This window comes from Poecilia reticulata, chromosome 3, assembly GCF_904066995.2.
Source record: "Poecilia reticulata chromosome 3, P_reticulata-male-v2, whole genome shotgun sequence".
NCBI classification, from domain to species: Eukaryota; Metazoa; Chordata; class Actinopteri; order Cyprinodontiformes; family Poeciliidae; genus Poecilia; species Poecilia reticulata.
Window position 1 is genome coordinate 22,881,472 of NC_088832.1, and position 20,341 is coordinate 22,901,812.

At 37.9% G+C, this 20,341-nt stretch overlaps 2 protein-coding genes across 12 annotated transcripts in view; one reads left to right on the plus strand and one right to left on the minus strand.

Annotated features, from left to right (window-relative positions):
* Positions 1 to 5,606, plus strand: part of rufy2 (RUN and FYVE domain containing 2) — a 28,266-nt gene extending 22,660 nt beyond the window's left edge. For all 3 annotated transcript variants that reach the window (XM_008405828.3, XM_081605270.1, XM_008405827.3), the window contains 5 exons: positions 24 to 153; positions 1,333 to 1,427; positions 1,541 to 1,589; positions 2,464 to 2,544; positions 3,566 to 5,606. In XM_008405828.3, coding sequence (XP_008404050.1) covers positions 24 to 153; positions 1,333 to 1,427; positions 1,541 to 1,589; positions 2,464 to 2,544; positions 3,566 to 3,709 — 499 coding nt within the window. In that variant the 3' untranslated portion in view covers positions 3,710 to 5,606. The remainder of the gene's footprint in view (positions 1 to 23; positions 154 to 1,332; positions 1,428 to 1,540; positions 1,590 to 2,463; positions 2,545 to 3,565) is intronic.
* The window catches only part of fam120b (family with sequence similarity 120 member B), a 59,914-nt gene that overhangs the window by 5,769 nt on the left and 33,804 nt on the right, over positions 1 to 20,341 (minus strand). For 6 of the 9 annotated variants that reach the window (XM_008405822.3, XM_081605269.1, XM_081605264.1 and 3 more), the window contains one exon: positions 14,051 to 14,258. The exons of 1 other annotated variant lie outside the window; for it this stretch is intronic. The gene's annotated coding sequence lies outside the window, so the exon portion shown is untranslated. Of the gene's footprint in view, positions 1 to 7,855; positions 8,292 to 12,175; positions 12,544 to 14,050; positions 14,259 to 20,341 lie in introns of those variants that run through there. 2 more of the 9 variants (XM_081605268.1, XM_081605267.1) reach the window with 2 other exon arrangements.

Genomic DNA, 20,341 nt, shown 5'->3' on the forward strand with positions numbered 1-20,341 from the left:
TTGTGATTGTTTTGGGCGTTCAGGCAGCAGCTGGAGACGGACCTGAAGATCGAGCGCGAGTGGAGACAGACGCTACAGAACGACCTGGACCGAGAGAGAGACATGGTGTCCCAGCTCAGCACCGAGGCCCTGCAGATCAACGGCCTCAAGAAGGTCGGGACAAACTAAACCAGGCTTTTCACCTGTCGTCATGGTAACCACAAGGCTCAGACAGGCAGGCGCTGGAAAATGCTTGAATTTCAGGTGTTTTCAAGGTTTGGAAAAGTCTTGGTTTCTGTATGAAGTTCTTAACCCTTTCATTGTGATCTTTTATGTCAGGACATTTTTTTTCCAAAAGTGTTTTTGATTTTCTTAAGGCATAAAAAAAAGAGGGGGGGAAAATATTGTAAAAGAAGTTTTTAGGATTTTTTCCTTTAGGTGATCAGTTGTAATTTTCTACAAATACAAAGTTGTTGCTTGGGAAATACATCAGTAATGTAGTTGATGTCATAATATGGTTTTACTGCAACAGTAGAAGGAGGGACTGGATGTTCCCGAGTTGCTTTTTCGTTTTTAACTAAAACTTTTCTTGCACTTCCAGTGCCGCCCACTGCAGTGAAAGGGTTAAAATGCTGCAGAGTTTTGTAATAAATTTTAATTTGATTAAAATCCTAAATTTGTAAAATGTTATTGACGGTTGATACCAGATATTTTCATACACCTAATAAAAAGACGCAGATAATTTTTCTTGCTGTTCTACGTTAAATCAGTTTAAACTTTTCCTGTTTTTGGTCAATTTGAATCACCAAAATTATTTTTATCTGCTAAATACCAAAGAACATTTTTAGTGATTTTCTTTGTAACAGTAGTTGATTATTACATTTAAACCTCTAATTTGTTACGTCAACATTTGGTTCTGACCAAGTGTCATTTATCTTGACACGATGTGTTTGGATTGTTTCAGTGTAATGAATATTTATTATTCCCAATGACGGAGTTATTGATCTGTGTGAATAAATATCAATTCTCATGTTTCATGTGCTAAAAAAATATTGAAATTGTTTTGTTTTTTTAAATAAAACAATTTAATATTTCAAAACATTTAACATTTAATTTTGTTATATTTTAGTTTTGATCAGTTCTGGTCAGTTTCCTTGTAACGAAAAGAAAAACCCACAGCATGATGGTGCCACCACCATGTTTTCCCAAAGCGATGGAGTATTCAGGGCGCTTCACATGTAATCCAGCAGCTTTACTGAATCTGTCATTTCTTTAAATATTTTCTCCTGCATGGCTTGTAGCAGCTTGTACGCTGAATTTTGATCAGATTCTTCCATGTATTGTGTTTTCCAGGAGTTCCACCGCCTCCAGGAGGAAAACATTCAGCTGAAAACCATCTGTGAGGACCAAGAGAAAGCTCTGGAGGAGCTGGGCTCCAAACTTAGCGAGTACGTAAACGCTCACAAACGACTTAAACCTGTTATCCAAAGACAACATAACCCTCCTGCTGCATCAACATTCGGTTCTGACTAAATGATCTTAATTTACTTTTGTCCATCAGGTCCAAACTAAAGATTGAGGACATCAAAGAAGCCAACAAGGCCCTGCAGGTGAAGTCAAACCTCTGTAGCCAGCTTTAGTGACATTTTAAATTTAAAATGCTAAAGTAAAAAAAAAAGTTATTTCAGTAATTCGGTTCAAAAGATTCAACTTTTAATGTATATAATCATTTTCTTCAGAATGACATATGGAGAAAATCTCTAGTTTTGACTTATTTGAGCTTACAGCTGCTGAAAATGAAAGATTCAGTTTATCAGAAAACCAGCCCCGTTACCTAGCAACCCAAACTAAGCCCAGCCCCGTTACCTAGCAACCCAAACTAAGCCCAGCCTGTTACCTAGCAACCCAGGCTGAACTCCAGCAGTTTGGATAGCTGGTTTTATCTCTTTATCTCAGCTGGAAAACACTTATAACACGTGAAAAATGTGCTGCAGGTGAAACAATCTCCCAGTTGAATTAGTACAACTTTTTAGTCAATATTAAGGAATTTTTCCTGTAAATAAGCTCCTATTTCTTGCTGAAAAGCTACTTGGACGTTAGTTTTCTTATTTCAGGCGAGCTAAGATACCAGACCAGAAATACTTGATAAGATTTTGTGTTTTTACAGTTTACTAGAAATAAAGACTTTTCAATAAACTGCTGGTAATTCAGTGGATTCAGATGGAAACTCGTAATGAAATAACTTCTGACTCGCTATACTTTAATTTCTTTTAGCCTAAAAAATAGAAACGGTGAAATGAATCCTTCAACTCTTCAGGTCTGGAACATGTGAAGTAATGTAATCAAAACCCTTCAGGGGAAAATGACTGTAAACTTGTCATGTGAACATCTGGAGGTTTTTCCACATTTTGTGTCATTTCTCCAATGTATTTTTAACATGTTGGTGTTTCTGTAACGTGTGATCAGACTGGTGTTTGCTTTCAGGGCGGTCAGGTGTGGCTGAAGGATAAAGACGCGACTCACTGCAAGCTGTGTGAGAAGGAGTTTTCCATTTCAAGACGAAAAGTCAGTAAATCCGTTCCAGCTGTTTTACTTTGAGGCTGCGTTCATACTGCAGCCTGAAGTGAACCAATTACGATTTTTGTGCCTTAATGCGACCCGTATCTGATCTTTTCATGACGAATGCGAACCAGACCACTTGGCTATCCTATACTTTTGAATCTGAAAGTCCAGGTCGTGTTCATCCAACCTGAACGTTCAGGTTGGATGAACACGACCTGGACTTTCAGATTCAGACACTCGACAGACGTCACTATTCTGCGTCCTGATATGCGCAAGCAGGAAGAAAAACAACAACCATGGTGGATTATATGAGGTTCAAGTTGTTAATGTGCTGCTCCGGTCGGAAAACGACTTCAGAACCGATGGATATGCTAAACTGTTAGCATCTATGTTTACTTCTGCACACGTCTTCTTCTTCTCCTTCTCTTTTATGGCGCTCTCTCTGTGTGGCGTTATTGCGCCCTCTTCTGCGCATGCGGGACACTTTCAGGTCGTTTGAGCGAGTGGTGAACTGATGTATCGGTGCCGAGTTCCTTCATTTTGGAAGATCTTTAATCGGCTAATTTTTACACGTGAAGCCGATCTTATCCACCGATGTTATAAACCTCAGTAACGGTCTGAAAATCAACCGCTGTGCTTTTCTTTTTAGAGCCGGCCGACCAGGTCGTGTCTGAACATTTACAGTTAACAAGTCACCCCAGTGTTGCCAATTCAGCAACTTTGTTGATATATTGAGCAACATTTCAGACAAAAAATGGTATCGGCCAAAATTGGAATCTGTAAGTTAGGCTTTTGAAAGGATTGGTAATCGCCGATCAGCCAGAAAACTACAGTCGGTGCAGCCGTAGCTTGCAGTTCACACTGGAGATCGCATGCAACTGTAAGTGTGAACGACCACATCAAAAGAAAGAAATATTTCACAAAACATCGTGTTTGTGTCACTTCAGGCTGCAGTGCAAACGTAGCTTTAGCCTCTAGTTTAAATCCCTGGGCTTTGAGGCTGAAGCTGAACGTCTGCTTGCAGCACCACTGCAGGAACTGCGGGGAGATTTTCTGCAACAGCTGCTCCGACAACGAGCTTCCTCTGCCTGCGTCTCCCAAGCCGGTGAGAGTGTGCGACACCTGCCATGCTCTCCTCCTCCAGAGATGCTCCTCCACTACGACATGAGGCCAGACTCCACTGCCAGGACAGGACGGCTCTTTGCCAGGCCAGGTTGCTGCTAACGCTGGACCACATCGACAAATCCTCATTACATGTGCAGTATTTAAGTTTGGCAGCATCTGCATGAACCTATCAACTGTTTTTTTTGTTTTGTTTTGTTTTTTTACAATTCCTCAACAAAAGTGCAACTGGACAATGAGGAAGTTGTGACTGACCTATTTCTGACTAATACATCCTAAAAACTTTGATTTGTAGCAAAGATGCAGCAACTTCAAGGCGGTGGAGAGTTTTACAAAAGAAACCGCATTTTGAAGACTAAAGCAGAGTTTATGTATAGCGTTGAACAGCCGAGCTGTTTCAGAGTCTGGATACGAAAGAAGAAACGACCTGAAAAAGAACTGAAAGTGATGCTGCACTGACTGGTTCTGCCTAACTGGGTTTCTGAACCAAACCCAGTTCTTCTCACTACTCCATTGTTCTGATGCACGCGACAAACTTGAAACCCAAACTGGTGAGATCAGGCAGAAAGCACAGCGCTTGACGGACATGTGCCTTTTGTTGTTTAAGTACAAACTCTGGTTTGTGGAGAAGCTCTTAAATGTTTACACAAACGGCTCAAGCCTCAGTCTGTAACTTCTATTTCAGAAAGTGCATATTTGTTAAAATTATCATTAAGTCGTGAAAGTACAAGACAGAAATCTATGAAAAGTTCCTCTGCTCCCAGTGCAGAAATACACCACCAGTCAGAGCCAGGAGGAGGGTGTTAGCGCTGTCAATCACTCTTGTACTCGCCCCCTCCTGCTTGCTTTTTGCTAAGCTGCAGCTGGTTCACCACAGTTACGGATGCTAAAGCTAGTTAGCACTGCTACCAATGAATAAACGGATTTCCTGGAACGATAAGTTGATCCTCTGACATTAGCACCTTTAGCAGCAGGTTCTTGAGGCTGATGGACAACGCTGAGCCACGCCTCCTGGCTCTGATTGCTTGTCATAATAGCACTTAGAGGAGGTGGAGAAACCTGATTATGGAGACACGCTGACGGTTTGAATAAATATGTAAATGAAATATTTCTGTAAAAGTTGCACACCGCAGGTTGAATTTAGATCCAAATTCAGAGAAATATTGACTGTAGATATTTTTACAATAATTATCTGTGCTGTAAAAACGGCTTATGTGGATTTTATTTTGCCAACGTTGAGAAGATGAACTTGATCATGTTGAGGCAGAAACACTTTTCTAATAGTGCCATTTGAACCAGTGTTGGCACCACCGCCTCTGTTGCTCATGTCGATATCGACTCCAATCTGTTGCAAAGACGTTTCTGGGATAAAAGCTCTTGAATATCTCAAAGTAGCAACACTAGCCAGTTATTTAAAGAGATTAAAGCCACACTAATCAGAGCAACAAGCCGTTTGTGAACCACTAACGACACGCAGGTATTTGCCAATCATGTAGTTTATTAAATGTACTTTTTTCTTTTTTTTTTTTTTGTAAATTATGCACATTAATGTCTGAACAATCCCTGTTAACTTGATCAGCTGTTGAAGTTCAGTGCTGCTCCGTGGTTTACGAGGAACGTTTATAACTTTATTTTTACCACCTGTTGGTAATGCAGCTTGAAGTCAACAGTTCAGGCCAGGAATATTTTAACTGCCTGAAGAAAGCTGTTTCTTTTTGACCTCATAAAGTGATTGTTTTTTTTTAAAACGGTGTGTTTTTGTCTTTTGTTTATTATTCCTCTATAATCTCAGTTTTGGACAGACTGAGCTTCATACTCTGTTGTCTGCCTTTACATTTTGGCCAGAAACTACAAATTACACCAAGTTGGCTAAAACGGAATAAATGGTTAAGTTTAATTGTAATGTCGCTCAAAATATTAAATAAAGACATCTGACTGTTTAAGTATGACGAGGTTTAATAGACAAACTAGGAAAGTCTGGAATTTGCTTTGAACCTTTTTCCATTTCTGGATAAATATGGGGAAAAAAGTAGCATTTTATTTGCTGACATATTTACAAAAAACGTGCATCATTAATGTTTTAGTATAATTTACTCGGAACACAAAGTAAAACAAAAAATATTTTCACTTTTTTTTAAAACTGGCTTTAGTTTAGATGCCGACAAGCAAAACAATAACATTGAGATTTTCAATTTCAGAAACTGATTCATGTTTTTACTCCGGCTTAATGGAAAATTATAGGAAACTAAATTCCATCATTAAAAAAGTAAATAAATGATGAGAAAGTAGACTGACGATATGAAGTGTGAAATAATTTTAGGCTCAATGTGGCAGGTTTTAGTGGTACAGACTGACAAAAGATGATAAAAGTTGTTCTGTATGTCAATAAAAAGCAGCTGCAACAATAAACCTGGAAATAAAAGAAAAAGCTTCAAATTAACATACTAAATGTTTTTCACTGTTTTTTTTACATTTTTAAGTTTATATCTCCAGAACATTAATTTTCTCTTTGTATAAACAAGTTTAATTTAAAAAAAAGCATTTTAATTCAATTTATAATTGAGAGAAATTAGCTCTTTCATCTAAAAATCCTCTTTATCTGACAGAAATGTTGGACTGTTCGTTTGTGCTTTCACTTTGTGAACACTAGATGGCGCATTTGTTCTTTAAAACTCGTTAATTCAGCACTGACATTGGTAACAAACTTTACTTCAGGTCACATCGTCATTTTTAACCTTAATTCAGATAACTAATGTTTTTTATTGGATTTGTTTTTATAAAAGAGCAACTAAAAGTTGTGCAAAGTGGCATAGATTTAAATTCAGCCCCTAACCAGATCTGAATGTGCTTGCCACACTTTTCATATTTTTATTAATGAATTAAAAGGCTTTCCTTAAACAAAGGACGTCGTTCATAATTAGTCAAAAATGTCAGGGAAAGTGACGTTTTCATAATTTTTCATATCAGGATGAATAAGAAAAAAATGGAGAATGAACCAATTAAAGAAAAATAAAGATTTTTTTTCTGGAAGGAGAAGTCTGAATTAGGATTGAGTAGGGATTTAGTTGGGGTTGAATTGGGAACCGTTATGGTAGGGAACAGTTTTTTTTTTTTCTGAAAACGATCATTTGAGCTAAAACTTGACTCATTTGTTTTTAAATCTGTAGTAGACGAGATGAAGCAGCTTCACCATTTAGATGTAGTTGAAGAATCTGACTCCATCTTAATCGTTGAACGGCGATTCTAGCTGAATGTTTCTAGCGCAATGTTTTTAGCAGAATTATTCAGAAATAATGGGATGTTCCATTCATTTCAATAGAGCCAACATGGTCACAAAAAGCTGCTTGGTTTCCTAAACCAAAGAAGAAGTCAGCACAAAAATGCACAATCATAATTACCTGAATGAGCGTAATATGATAAAGGTTTAATGGTTGAAGTAGCAGAAGCAATCCATCTTATTAATAACAAGCTACTATGTCTTGCTGTAAATTTACTTGTGAATTAGTTTTAAACACACTAAAATATTTGCAATAGAAACGCGACTAAAATCACTTTGTAAAATGATCAGAGCTTCAGATTTCTGCTACAAACATTGAGAGCCGCATCAGGCTAAGCACCGTCTGCTGGGCTCGGTTTGCTACGTATGTTTACAAATTACAGAGGCTGCAGGACGAATAACACCTATTACATGATGAATGTGTGACTGTTGTATAATAACCGTCTCTTCTTTCAACAAAAACCCCACAACATGTCATCACTGGATCCAGAGTCTGAACACCAGCACTTAAAATGAAAACACGGACAGGACGTGAGCTAATGCTAACTTAGCGCTAAACATGGAGGTCTGCTGAAGCTAAAGCAACTCGAGACGCTTAGCTGCACTTTTAAAAGTAATTTAAACCTTATTTTAAAATCACTCTGTGGGAATTTGACACGTCTGAAGACGTTTCATGTGTATAAAAATGTTTGCAGTAAAAACATTGACCGATAGAGGGCGCCAAAGACCCAGAAGGTAAAATCAAATACTTGCGAACAAGAAGCTTAATTGTTGGTGTGACTTCATTAAAACCCCGTTTTCAAAATACAACAACAGTTGTACAAAATGTGATGTTAAATAACCTTAATTGTTCAATTTATTATTAAAAAAAAGATGGAACATTTTAAAATAACTATTTAAAAAGGGTTACAATTTTCCACCAAATTATTAAAGAGTCAAGAAAAATATTTGTACACGAGACAAAGAACAACAAACTGGATGAAACTGAATTGAACAGAAACATGAAATTAATGATTCCTGAACAGTTTAATAAGGTTTAACATATAAAGCTGCATTTCAGTTCAATGACTCTCATAAAAGGGTGATTTATTCAAGAAATTCAATTTAAACATAAACATGTTGATTCATCAAACAAGTGGACAAAAATCAGATTTCAACACTTAAAATATTAGAAATAAAATAATATTTTGCCACCAGCCCAGTCGAGGACTTTCCATCAGCCAGTCGCCACCAGAGCCTCACAGAGCAGCATCCAAATGGAAGGTTGAGTGGAAGGAAAAAGTCTGGTAGACTTTCTCCACTGGGTTTCAGGATCTTGTGGTTGGTTGGCCAGAAAACTCCCAAAGTGAATCTATGGTGTTTTTATCACAATGAATATTAAAATGATCCCTGCACTTTTCTGCACTAACACATAATTAGGAGTTTATTGCAGATTATTCTCAAAAATTGTCAAAAGCTTTACTTGTACTAAACATCTGCCTGAGCTTTAAATGATGTCAGATCTATACAGCGAGTAGTAAAGCGCAAATATTTCCACATTAGAACCACAAACACAAAAAACACAAAAATAATCACAAAATACTGAAGGGCCTGAAAAGATGCTCAATAATATAATTTAATTTTAAGAATTGATATTTTAACAGTTTGTGAACTTTTTTTATCAATACACTCTGGGACAACCGGCCCTTTAAGAGCATTCATGATCTGGATTTCCCAAAAAGAGTTTTGGGAAAGATTTTACTGAAATCTTCTATCCACAACGAACTTCTAGAAAACAGGGGAAAAAACAGCCGAAACACCGAGTTCCTATAAAACTAGAGTAGAACCAGCTGTTAGATTTGTTTTTTAGCCTTAATAAAGGAAACATTGACCAACACTCTGATGTGTAGCGACGAAACGTTTACTGGTTTTATTGATCTGGTGTCTTTATGATTTAAAACGCTTTGATCTGCCTCGTTGCTAAAATGTCATTTAAAACAAACTTGACTGATTAAATTGCCGTGTTTCCATTAATTAGAAATCTTCTGTTTGAACTCAGTTTCTGTGAACTGAGAGCTCAGTGGTTTTGGCAGCGCGACTCTCCGCCTGTCAGGCAGTCCAAGAATTTGAACCTTGACCCCTGATGGTCACAGGGTCACATCTAGTGACATTTGGCTACTTTCTTCCACAAATGTTCAGATCCTGCTTCCTGATTGAACCCAAAGTCTAAAATAAGACGCTCAGCGCGTTTTTGTTACAGTCTGGATTAAAATAAGAGATTCGTTGATAATCTGGAGCACGCACACACACACACACACACACACACACACACACATTCTGTGATAGCGATAGCGACATATTTATCTGCAGAGCTGCAGCACAGAGGAGACAGTCGGCCTAAAGTCAGACTCTGGTTGAAGCTCAGACAGACGTCGGTACGAACAGCAGGAGTCAGACGACCCAGATCATCCAGAACCCGGTCGGTATCTGAGCGTTAACGGGTCAGACCCGGAGTTCCTCACAGATTAGGAGGTTTTTCATTTCATCATTCCGACCCGATTATCTTACTATCTGTTGAGAAGGAGAAACATTTCCGCCTGCTGGTCTCCAAATGTGGAGCAGCTCCCCATACTGGTGGAAAGTGTCGCCCAGTGGGGCTTCGCCACCTGGACTGGTGTGGAAGAGGGCGGAGCCTCTGGGGTTCACACCTCACTGACAGCAGGAGGTCGTCCTCTAGCGAATAAGCTGCACAACGCAGGCTTGTTACATTTTTACACAAATTTATTGTCCAGATAATGAGATTTTAGTTCTGACTGAGGTTTTAAGGCCTCCGTCACTTTAAATTCACAACCCCAGCTCAACGTTTACACTCGTACAAGAAAATGGCTGCAAACATGCAAAATTATACAACCGTACATATTTGAAAAGCAGAAGTGGAGCCTCCTGCACGACCAACAAGAACGCAGCAAGTTATTTCTGGATGATAACAACAAAACAATCGTCTTTTCCAGCAGCCATTTTGTGGCATCTATTCATTTATTTGTCACAATTTTCCTTCTGGCTTTATTTTATAAATAACATTAAAAAAGTTGAAGTTGGGTTAAAATAGTTTTGTATTTGGAGCAAAACAGATTATTTAATCCTCCAAAGGAACAAAGGGTGTACTTTCTTTTTTTTGTCATCACTTCTAGCAGAGAAGTCAAGTTGTTGTTTATGGATAAGACCCATTTTTTCATTAATTTCAATAATTTGTGTGGATTAGCATCTTAATGACGTACGAGGTTCACTGTAGATTGAAAAAAAAAGGAATAAATCTAAAAAGAGAACAATTTTAAGACTAATCTCAGAAATTTTCTAGAAAAAAAAACAAGGAAATTTATGAGTTTAAAAATATAAACATTTACAACAGAAAACTCAGAAATTTATGAGTTTAAACAAAGATTTACTTGGAAAAACTGAAGTTGAGATTAATCTCAGAAATTTTCAAGGAAAATTGTGGAAATTTGAGTTTCAAAAGTAAAAAAAAAAAAGATGTAAAAAGAATTTATTTTCTAGCATATTTTGAACTTTCAGTCATAAATTTCCTCTTTTTTTTGTTGAAAATTTCAGATTTTTTTATTGGTTTTTCCATCTACAGTGGATCTAACAACATGTTGCTTTATTTATCTCTGATTCCTTTGAATAAAATGTTTTCTGCTCCTCTTGACTTTTAGAAAAACACATTTTTACCAAATGTTTCTCATTTCCACTGGATGAAACGAGTCATGAACCATAAGAAGCAGCGTCTCTTTGTATCAGAGCTGCTGCTGCGGTTTATATTCAGGATCAGATCTATGAAAAGCCCAGCACACAGAGACGCCTCTGTTTGGCAGGAATAAAAATAGAAAGCAGACAAAGCTTCAGTGTCGAGGCGAAACTTATTTATCTGGGTCTGAGTTAGAAATAAATCTGAGTTGTTAATTTCTCTGCCTCTCTTCCTGTTCCTCTCAGCAGATACGTGCTAAAGAGCCTCATTTGGCCTATTTAAAGTTTCTTTGTGACTTTGTCTCTCTGATCTGCATCTCACTCGTCGTCTGAGTGTGAAAACTCAAACTCCTCTGTGATTTTCTCTGCTCCTAATTATCACTGCTGAGCCAGAATGAGAACCGCCGCTACATTTAGGAAACAAATTAAAGATAATATCACTAATTAAAGGGGGAACAAACAGATTCATTGATCAAAGTCGATTTCACTCCAAAATAATTTAGTTTTTAAAGTTTCCATGTCTGGAGTGATGTTTGTAACGTTACACTGTAAAAAATTAAAAGCAAAACTTTGGTTTATTTGCCTTTTCACAGAGAAAAGTCATGTTTTCACCATATTACTTTTAAATGCTCCAAACTAAACATTTAACTTAATTTGAAAACTAAATATTTTACTCCAAATTAAAGAGTTTATCTGGGAATTAAACAATTATTTTGCAAAAATAAATATTTAGCTCCAAATTAAATATTTATTTGGGAAATAAATTCTAGTTTCAATATTTATCTTTCAATTTAAATATTAGCTTGAAAACTAAATATTCAAATATTTAAGTATATATTTGGGAACCAAATATATTTAGGGAATTAAATATTTAGTTAGAAATCTAATTATTTAGCTCCAAACTAAATGTTTATTCAGGAAATATTTAGTTTAAAAAACAAATATTGGAAGCTAAACAATATTGAACTTTCCATCTTTCAATTTTTAGCTTTCAAATTAAATATTTAGTTAGAAAACTAAACTTTTAACTCCAAATTAAACATTTATGAATAATTTTTCAAACTAAATATTAAGTTTGAGATCTAAATATTTACCTCCAAATTAAATATTTGAAACCTAAATATTTAGTTTTTAAAGTATTTTATTCTCAAATAAATAATTTGAAGCCAAGAATTTCGATTTCTAGCCAAATATTTAGTTTGAAAAATGTTGAAAATCGTTTTTTGAAAGCTGATCTCTCATTTCATCTCTGGCCGAGTGAAGCAGGTAGTTGAACCGTTTTCAGGTGAATCGAGTCCCTGATGCTGCAGCGTTTCCCTCAGAGCTGCAGCATCAGGTGACGGTTTGCATTTCATCAGTCAGGCGCTAAAGGGAAGCGTCTGAGTTTATCAAAGGGCAGGACGAGTCGACCTGCTGCAGCTTTAAACACACACACACACACACACACACACACACACACACACACACACACACACACACACACACACACACACACACGCACACACCGTCTGTGAGCCTGTTGACAACAAATGAGGTCAAACTTTTTTAAATTAAACTCCTTCCTAGGTGACTGAACCCTGAGGAGCAGTTTGCCTGAAGGTGCTCGAATGGAAGACGCCGACCCGACTCTCTCTCTCTCTCTCTCTCCCTCTCTCTCTCTCCAACACCTTCCTCTGAGATCAAAGAGTTTGGAGGAAACGATTTGCAAGCGAAGCTGTAATTTATGTGGAGGAAAAGGCCGCAGCTGCTGCGCTGAACTCAGACACGTCCGTTTATGACAAATGTTTCCCCGATTCTTCGTCTAATGGCTGAAATGTGATGTTTGCTCGGTTTGTTGTGTGGCCTCTTGTCTGAGAGCAGCAGGAAAAGTTCAGACGAACCTGCAGAGCAGGAGAAAACCTTCATAAACGACGACGTCAAAGGTCATCTGGAGAAAGTGACCCAATATTTCATGTTACCACAAAACACGCCGACATGCACGGATAACGTCTGATTGGCATCATGAGAGAATAATGATTGTTTTTAGAACGGAAACGGCAACAAATCAATTTATTTTACTTTTTCATTTATTTATTTCTATGATTGTTCTCAGCTTTTGTTGCCAACTTTTAGCTTGGTTAACGTCCGAACCCACTGAAAACCTCCTGGTTTTTCCACCAAATACTGGTTTCTGAACTCTTCCCGAGTTAAAACATCAGGATTGTTGTTTAGAAATGAACATAAACTTGTTCTCTTTGCATTATTTGAGGTCTGAAAACTGCATCTTTTTTGTTATTTTGACCGTTTCTCATTTTGTGCAAATAAAAACACATTTTTTTTCTTGTAATTTCAGAGACATGTCAGTGGTTCAAAGAATAAAATAATAATGTTCATTTAATCAAACATAAACCTGTAAAGAGTAAAATATGAGAAACTGATCATTTTAAGTGTCTCGTTTTTTTACAGAGCTGTCTTTATTTATCCTTTTCCTGTTGGTAGCAAACATTGTGTACAGATTAAAATTCAAAAACGTTTTTTAATAGGATCAGATGTGAGCAACAAACATCAAGACGATCTGATGCCTGCATAACGAGCTGTATTCAATTTAACCATAAAATTACACAAATTTAAAATAAGAAAATAAATTTACTTAAGAGAAACACAAATTTTGAAAACAGGTTTTAGCATTAGGATCAGGTGGTTTTTCAGCCATATTAAAATAAACAGTCACATGACCATCAACCCGGTGTTACTACTGGGGAAAACGACAAAGACGATAACAGGAAGTAGCAATGTGCAGCTCACGGTTCTTATTCAAATGTGTTGAATCCAAAACTCTTCTGTTAAAATCAACTATAACTTCCCCAAAGCGCTGCTTCATACAGTGTATAAGTGTCGCTGCTGCAGCGCCTGAATAAGACGCCAGCGTCTCCTCTGATGGATGATGAGCGCCATGTTTGAATTATATGTTTACATTCATCTCTGCTATGACTTTTAATGTCTTATTGCATAAACACGCTTATTCAGGTGATTTTAATTTCATTTAATGGAAACACAGCAGTTGAGGTTTTTTTTCAACATTAGCAGAATATAAAAAATTTGCTCATATTAGTGATGGAAATGTAGCCAGAGTTTATAGCCAAAGCTAATTCTCTGGAAGGAGCTTTAACAATTGGTTTGAATGAAACAGTAAATACAATAAAATGACCAAAACGTGACATAAAACAACGTATTTAAGCTACTGAATCAAAAGAATTACGTTTAAAAACGAGAACGGCTCTGGTTCAGCCAACTCTTCAGTTGTGAAATAAATATTTTACTGCTCTTAAAATCAGATGCTAAAGAGTCCAAACATTATTCAATTTTTCCTGAAAGTCATAATCTGTGGTAATTTTTAGCTACACAATGTGAAACCAAGGCAGATTTATTTGTTCAGGAGTTTCCACAGAAGCAGCATCAGACGAGTGGGTCTCCGCTGAGCTTGAGGACTTCCCAGTTATCCTGACCTTTTGCCGTGACCTCGTGACCTCCACCTCCCCAACCTGCCGGCCCGTTAACCCGGGCCCCATGCGTGTGACCCATCTGCACTTCAGAGGAAGTCCCATCCGACGGTCATCTGCGGAGGGTTAGAGCGTTACAGAGCAAGGCGAATGCAGAGAGGAAGAGAGAAAAGTGAAAGTGTCATAATTCACCCATCAACACATTAGTGCCAGAAGGACGAGGAAGAGGGCAGCAACTGGAACCTGTGATCCGATTCCGAGCAGAACCAGAACCACAGCTGCTCTGCTTGGTTCTGGTTTGGAAATTTGACTGAATTTCCAAACATGAAATTCAGTCAAAGCTTTTAAAACCTGAACCAACTTTCAAACATTTACATAACTACAATGCTGCAGGTTAAACTCTTGATGCCAAGTTTAACTTTTGATTTTTTTTTTCTAATCTGTAATAAATATAAAACAATACAAAGCAATAGTCGATGAAACCCTCCTTACACCTGAAAACATGAGTTTAGCAAAATAAGTGACAAAGCAACAGAGCTGTTAGCACACTGAATGGACCAATCAGCTCCTACTGGTAGCATCAAGATGCTAGTGACTCAATATGTTAGCAGTAGCCCTCATGCTAAAATTCGCCTAGCACCTAAAATAAGCATTTCTGACCTTCAATGCCTCAAGACTGTACTAATTAGCTAATTTTTTGACTTATTAGCTACATTTATTACACTGAATCGATGTAAATAAACATCCTGTTGATAACAAATGTGCTGCTAACAGGATTTAATTGAAGATAATCTCAGCATTACGACTCATTTTAGCTTAAACACTAATGTTAACACACTGAATGGAGTAATTTTTGTGTTGGTCAACATGCTAGCACAGTGTTTCTCAACCCTGGTCCTCACCGCCCCTCTGCCCTGCATGTTTTAGGCATTTCCCTTCTGCCACACACCTTAATTGTATCTCTGGGTGATTAACAAGCTTCTGCAGTACTTGATGGTCATGCAATCATTTGAATCAGCTGTTCTGGAATAGAGGCACATCTAAAACATGCAGAGCAGGGTGGCGGTGAGGACCAGGGATGAGAAACACTGTGCTAGTGCCAACCTTCATCCTACTGGTAGCAACAACATGCTAGTGACTCAATATACTACTGATAACCGTCATGATAACATTAGCATTGTACCTTAAATAAGCATTTTAACTATTTTTTTGTTTATTAACTTTGTTGAATGGACTAGATCAACTTCCAGCATTTAAGCTAACCTTAGCATTTTGGCTAGTTTTAGTTGATACACTAATGTTAGCATAGTGAATGCAGTAAATGTTAGTGAACCATGTTAGATCAGAAAGCTGGGTTCCAACCGATACGCGCTCTTTGGCAGGCCTCTTAAATTTATCCAGACATGTTTTAGATTTTTATCTTGTAATGGGGATGAACAGGAAAATAGCAGCAGACAGGAAAAGTCACTGCGTTAATGCAGGTTACAGGCACAGAAACTCACTCAATATTAGAAAAACCTGTAAAACTGCAAAGCTAAAATAAATTCGACTTATAAATGCCTCTGTAACCATTTCCCTTTTGAAATCTTTGAAGCTACTTCATGTTGTCAGCAGCGTTGCATTCAGCTGATTCATGTCTGCAGTCAGGTCTGGGTGTGTCTAGTAGCCAATAAATGTGGTTAATCACAGCTATTTTAAACTTTCACAAGGGAGGAAAGTTCATTTTCCCACAGGGCAATGTTCTTCTTTCAAGAAATAAAAATTATCTTTTGAAAACTGGATTTTGTGTTGATTTTAAAATTGAAACATCTAAAGTACCAAAGTAAACCCTAAAAAAAAGACTGTAGGATCCAAATACTTTTTTTGAAAAAGGTGAGAATTGTCTAAAAATGAAGGCTGACATGAGGAGATAACTAAATAAATAAAAGTGAGCGTATGAAGAAAGGTTATAAAGTTTAAAGTTTGTTGCTAAGATGCTAACAAAAACACGGACCCAGATGAAGCTACGATAAACCAGTTCAGAACGCCGCGGTCTTTAATTCTGTTTTCTGAATGTTTTCTATGGTTCAGCTGATTTACCGCCTCCACATTCCCAGAGATACATCGTCTTCTGTTTGGATGTTTTCTTCAGCTGCTGCCAGCTGCTTTTCAACAGAGCCAAGAAACACAAAGCAGAAGCTTCATAATCGAGCCTGAAGACGAGTTTTATCTTCACCACCGAGTCTGTTGAGATGCAGCGAGAGCCAGAAGGAGCCGCGACTTAAAGCTTCAACGACGCGCCAGAAATCAAATACAAATAAAGGTTTTAAATGAGGTTATAGCCAACAGTGGGCAGAGTGACCAAATATGTACTTAAGTAAAAGTACTGAGTAACTTATTTGATTCAAAGAGTAAAAGATACTAGACACAACTAAATGTGGCTCAAATGTTTTGCAGTGTAAGCCCCGCCTCCTGGCTCTGATTGGTTGTTTCTTGTCAGCATTGGGACATTTTTTCACAACATAATGACAGTTTCAACAAATGTGTAATATACGTTACCTACTGCAGCTTTAATGTGACGTTCCTTTTTCGTTTATGGTTTTGTGTTTTTATAGTGTAAACAAATAAATGAACTTTAGCTGAAATTGAGCGATCAGACCTGAACAGCCTCGTTCCTCAGAGCGGGCGACGCCTCGCACATCACACTGGTTCCCCCCAAAAAACCGCTTGGCAATGGCAGATAGGATTTATCAAGCTTTTTATGGGAGTAACTCACATACCAACCTCTGTTGCTCAATCCACAAATGCATTTTTCCTCATAAATGTGGCAGCATTTAAGTGGAAATAAACCAAATTTCCAGCCACATGTGATTTATTGCCAAGAACCATTGTTGCAACAAAGCAACGTTGGACCAAACACAAATTTCCTTCCTTGTTGTGTTATGTTTAGCATTACCTAGGCTACTGAGAGGGGAGGCAGCCAAATAAAAAAAATGAAACCGGATAATTGTGAAGAACATGCATGGATTTTGGTTTGTGCAGAAACAAAGAACAACTTGAAATGAGCCTCAGCTTGCCAAACAGCAAGGATGTGCCAATAAATAAAACAGTGTTGTGTCAGAGGGAAACCCTGAATGTTTTCTACCACACACAGAAATCACTTCTCACGCACGTTTGGTTTAAAATCTGAGCATGAAAAACCTCCTGAATGGTCCTGATGTGAAGCTACATCACTTATTAATGGTGGCCACGCGTGTCCCTGAGGCCCCGGCAGGAGGGAGGCATCAGGAGAAAACAGGCCGCCTTAATGAAACCAGACCAACACAAAGCGGAGAGCAATCGACAGACTAAACCCAAAACATGCTGGGAACAGAAAACAGAAGCATCAGATCGGACAAGACGGAGAGCAACTTGGTGTCGGTCGGTCGCTCTGGAAACCACAGATATGAACTGTAGAAACCACCAAACATGAAAAACACGTTGAATCAAAACTCATGTTTGCTCCTGGCTGCTGGACCAAACAGACATTTATGGTCCAACTCCAGTTCCTGAGGGCCACGAACTCATTCAGCTCGTTTCAGGACAACAACAACAGACTGAAACACTGAAACTACAGTTTCTACCACTGTAGATTATTTACTGTTCAATTTGTTTTTAATGTTTTAAAGTGTCCTGGGGTGTTTTGAAAGGCGCTGGCAAATAAAATGCATTAATATTATTATTATTATATAATACCAGGCCTAGACTTGTTTATTTGAAATATTTTTTAAATATCTATTTAATTTTGAAAATATATAAAAAAAAATTTAAATTTCAAAAAATGTAACATTTTAAAAATTTTAAAATTTCAAAAATTGTACAATGTAATTTTTATTTTATAATAATTAAATGAAATAATAAAAATAATTAAGAGACCACTTAGGATGATCAGTTTCTATGGTTTTAGTTTTTACAGGTTTATCTTTGAGTAAAGTGAACGTTGTTCTTTTATTCTATGAATTACTGACAACGTGTCTCTGAAATGCAAAGGAAAATTTAGTATTTATTTGCAGGAAATGAGAAATGGTCAAAATAACAAAGATGCACAGCTTTCAGACCTCAAATAATGCAAAGAAAACAAGTTTAGATTAATTTAGAAACAACAATATTAATGTTTTAACTCAGGAAGAGTTCAGAAACCAATATTTGGTGGAAAAACCAGGTTTTCAGTGGGGCTCAGTGCAGTCTTAGTTTTTTTCCCACATATATATATATATATATATATATATATATATATAGAGAGAGAGAGAGAGAGAGAGAGAGAGACAGAGAGATGTTTTTGTGAACATTGTTTTAATTAAATCAAGCAGAAACTTCCTACAGAGCCTGACAAAACATAAGATCTTACTGTTAAAATGGTTAAGAAATGAATAAATGCATTTTTTGTCCTGCTACTGCCCTGCAGTTCTGGAGAATCAAAGACATAATGAATTGAACAAGCATGCTGGAGAATAGATAGAGCTGATAATTACAGGATAAGTAGCAGTATTAGTAGGAACCACATGTAGAAATGCCATAAAGGCCCAGAAAACAATAATGCTGCTCATGTCTGCTGCTAAAAAAAAGCAGCTTTTGCTCTTTTTAGAGCCTGTTTACATTAATGTTTCTACACACAAGAGACGCACACAGACGCCACAACGTCAACTCCCCGAATCGCAAATTCACATTTTACAGCCATGTCTCCAAATATCAAAGTCAGTGCTGCCCTACAGGAAAACGGGGGGCCTGCCACTGTTTTCAGCCGGTTCACATTAAAACTCCTGCTCCGTTTTTTTCTCCTCCCAACAAACCAGAAACGTAAAGAATATTGAAGATAAGTCTGTGTTATGTGGTCGTGCCTTCTTCATTCCTGACTCAGTGTGGTACATTTAGATCGGAGATAGCGGGATGAGACGCACACACACACATAAAAATACAAAAGGAGCAGGGGTCCCAGGAGAGGTGTCCCGGAGGAGATGGGGCTGACATATGGCCAGCAGACCACTGGCTGGGTGGGGCAGAGTGTGTGTGAGGGTGGGGCCGCTGAATGGTCTGATGAGGGCGCAGATGAATAGACCAGTGGTTAGAGACAGTTGAAACTCAATATTCATTTTCACTGTTGCACCACTGCTCTCTCTCTCTGTGTGTGTGTGTGTGTGTGTGTGTGTGTGTGTGTGTGTGTGTGTGTGTGTGTGTGTGTGTGTGTGTGTGTCCAGGCACGCGGGAAGGCCACTTTTCAGGAGGCATGGGGGTGGGCTCAGGGTAAACACACAGCTTGTGATCCATCTAAAAAACTAAGGCTACGTTCACACTGCAGCCTGAAGTGACCCAAATTCGATTTCTTTTAAAATCAAATCAGATTATCTTGGCATAGTCGTTCAGATTTCCAAACGACTTGAAACTCCTGAAAAATGTCCTGAAAATGTCCCGCATGCGCAGTAGAGGGCGCAACAACGTCACACATAGAGAGCTGCTCAGAAGAAGTGCTCAGTGTTTGCGGAAGTAAACATGGATGCTAACGGTGTAGCATAGCTTACATGTTTGAAGTTGTTCGACTGGAGCAGCATATTAACAACTTAATCCTCATTTGTTTGGCCATGGTTGTTGTTTTTCTTCCCGCTTGCTTATCAGGGCGCATAGAAACAGGTGACAGTTTAAAAGATCAGGGGCCTCACGTATAAAACAGTGCGCAGCTTTCACACTAAGTGTTAGCGTACGATAAATTTAGAAAAGTGCGGCGCACAAAAAAAAAAAAAAAAAAAAAAAAATTATATTACGTGGTGCGTACGCATAAACCTGCGCACCTTTCCTTAATGAATCACAATTTGCTGGAAATGAGCGCAGCTGCTCGTCCGCCCGGTCCGCCTGGTCGCCATCCATTAATACATATAAAATAGTATAAATACCCGGATGGGTGCAACCACGTGAAGCAGTAACCATGGTAACTATACATAATGCTTCCATCAGCATTGTGTATAGTTACTCTGTATGTTTTTTAAATGCGTTTTCAGGGTACATAAGGTCACTTCATAAACATTGAATAGAATACATTCTAAAGAAAAAAATCTAAATAGAAAAAGAAAATAAAGAGATCCAAGTGAAAATGTTTGAACGGCAGCGCGGGATTTAAACAAAGACACCATCCCACACAGTCCTTTCGGTGAGAGGGGAGCGTTATTAAATGGAGGAATCATGTGAATCA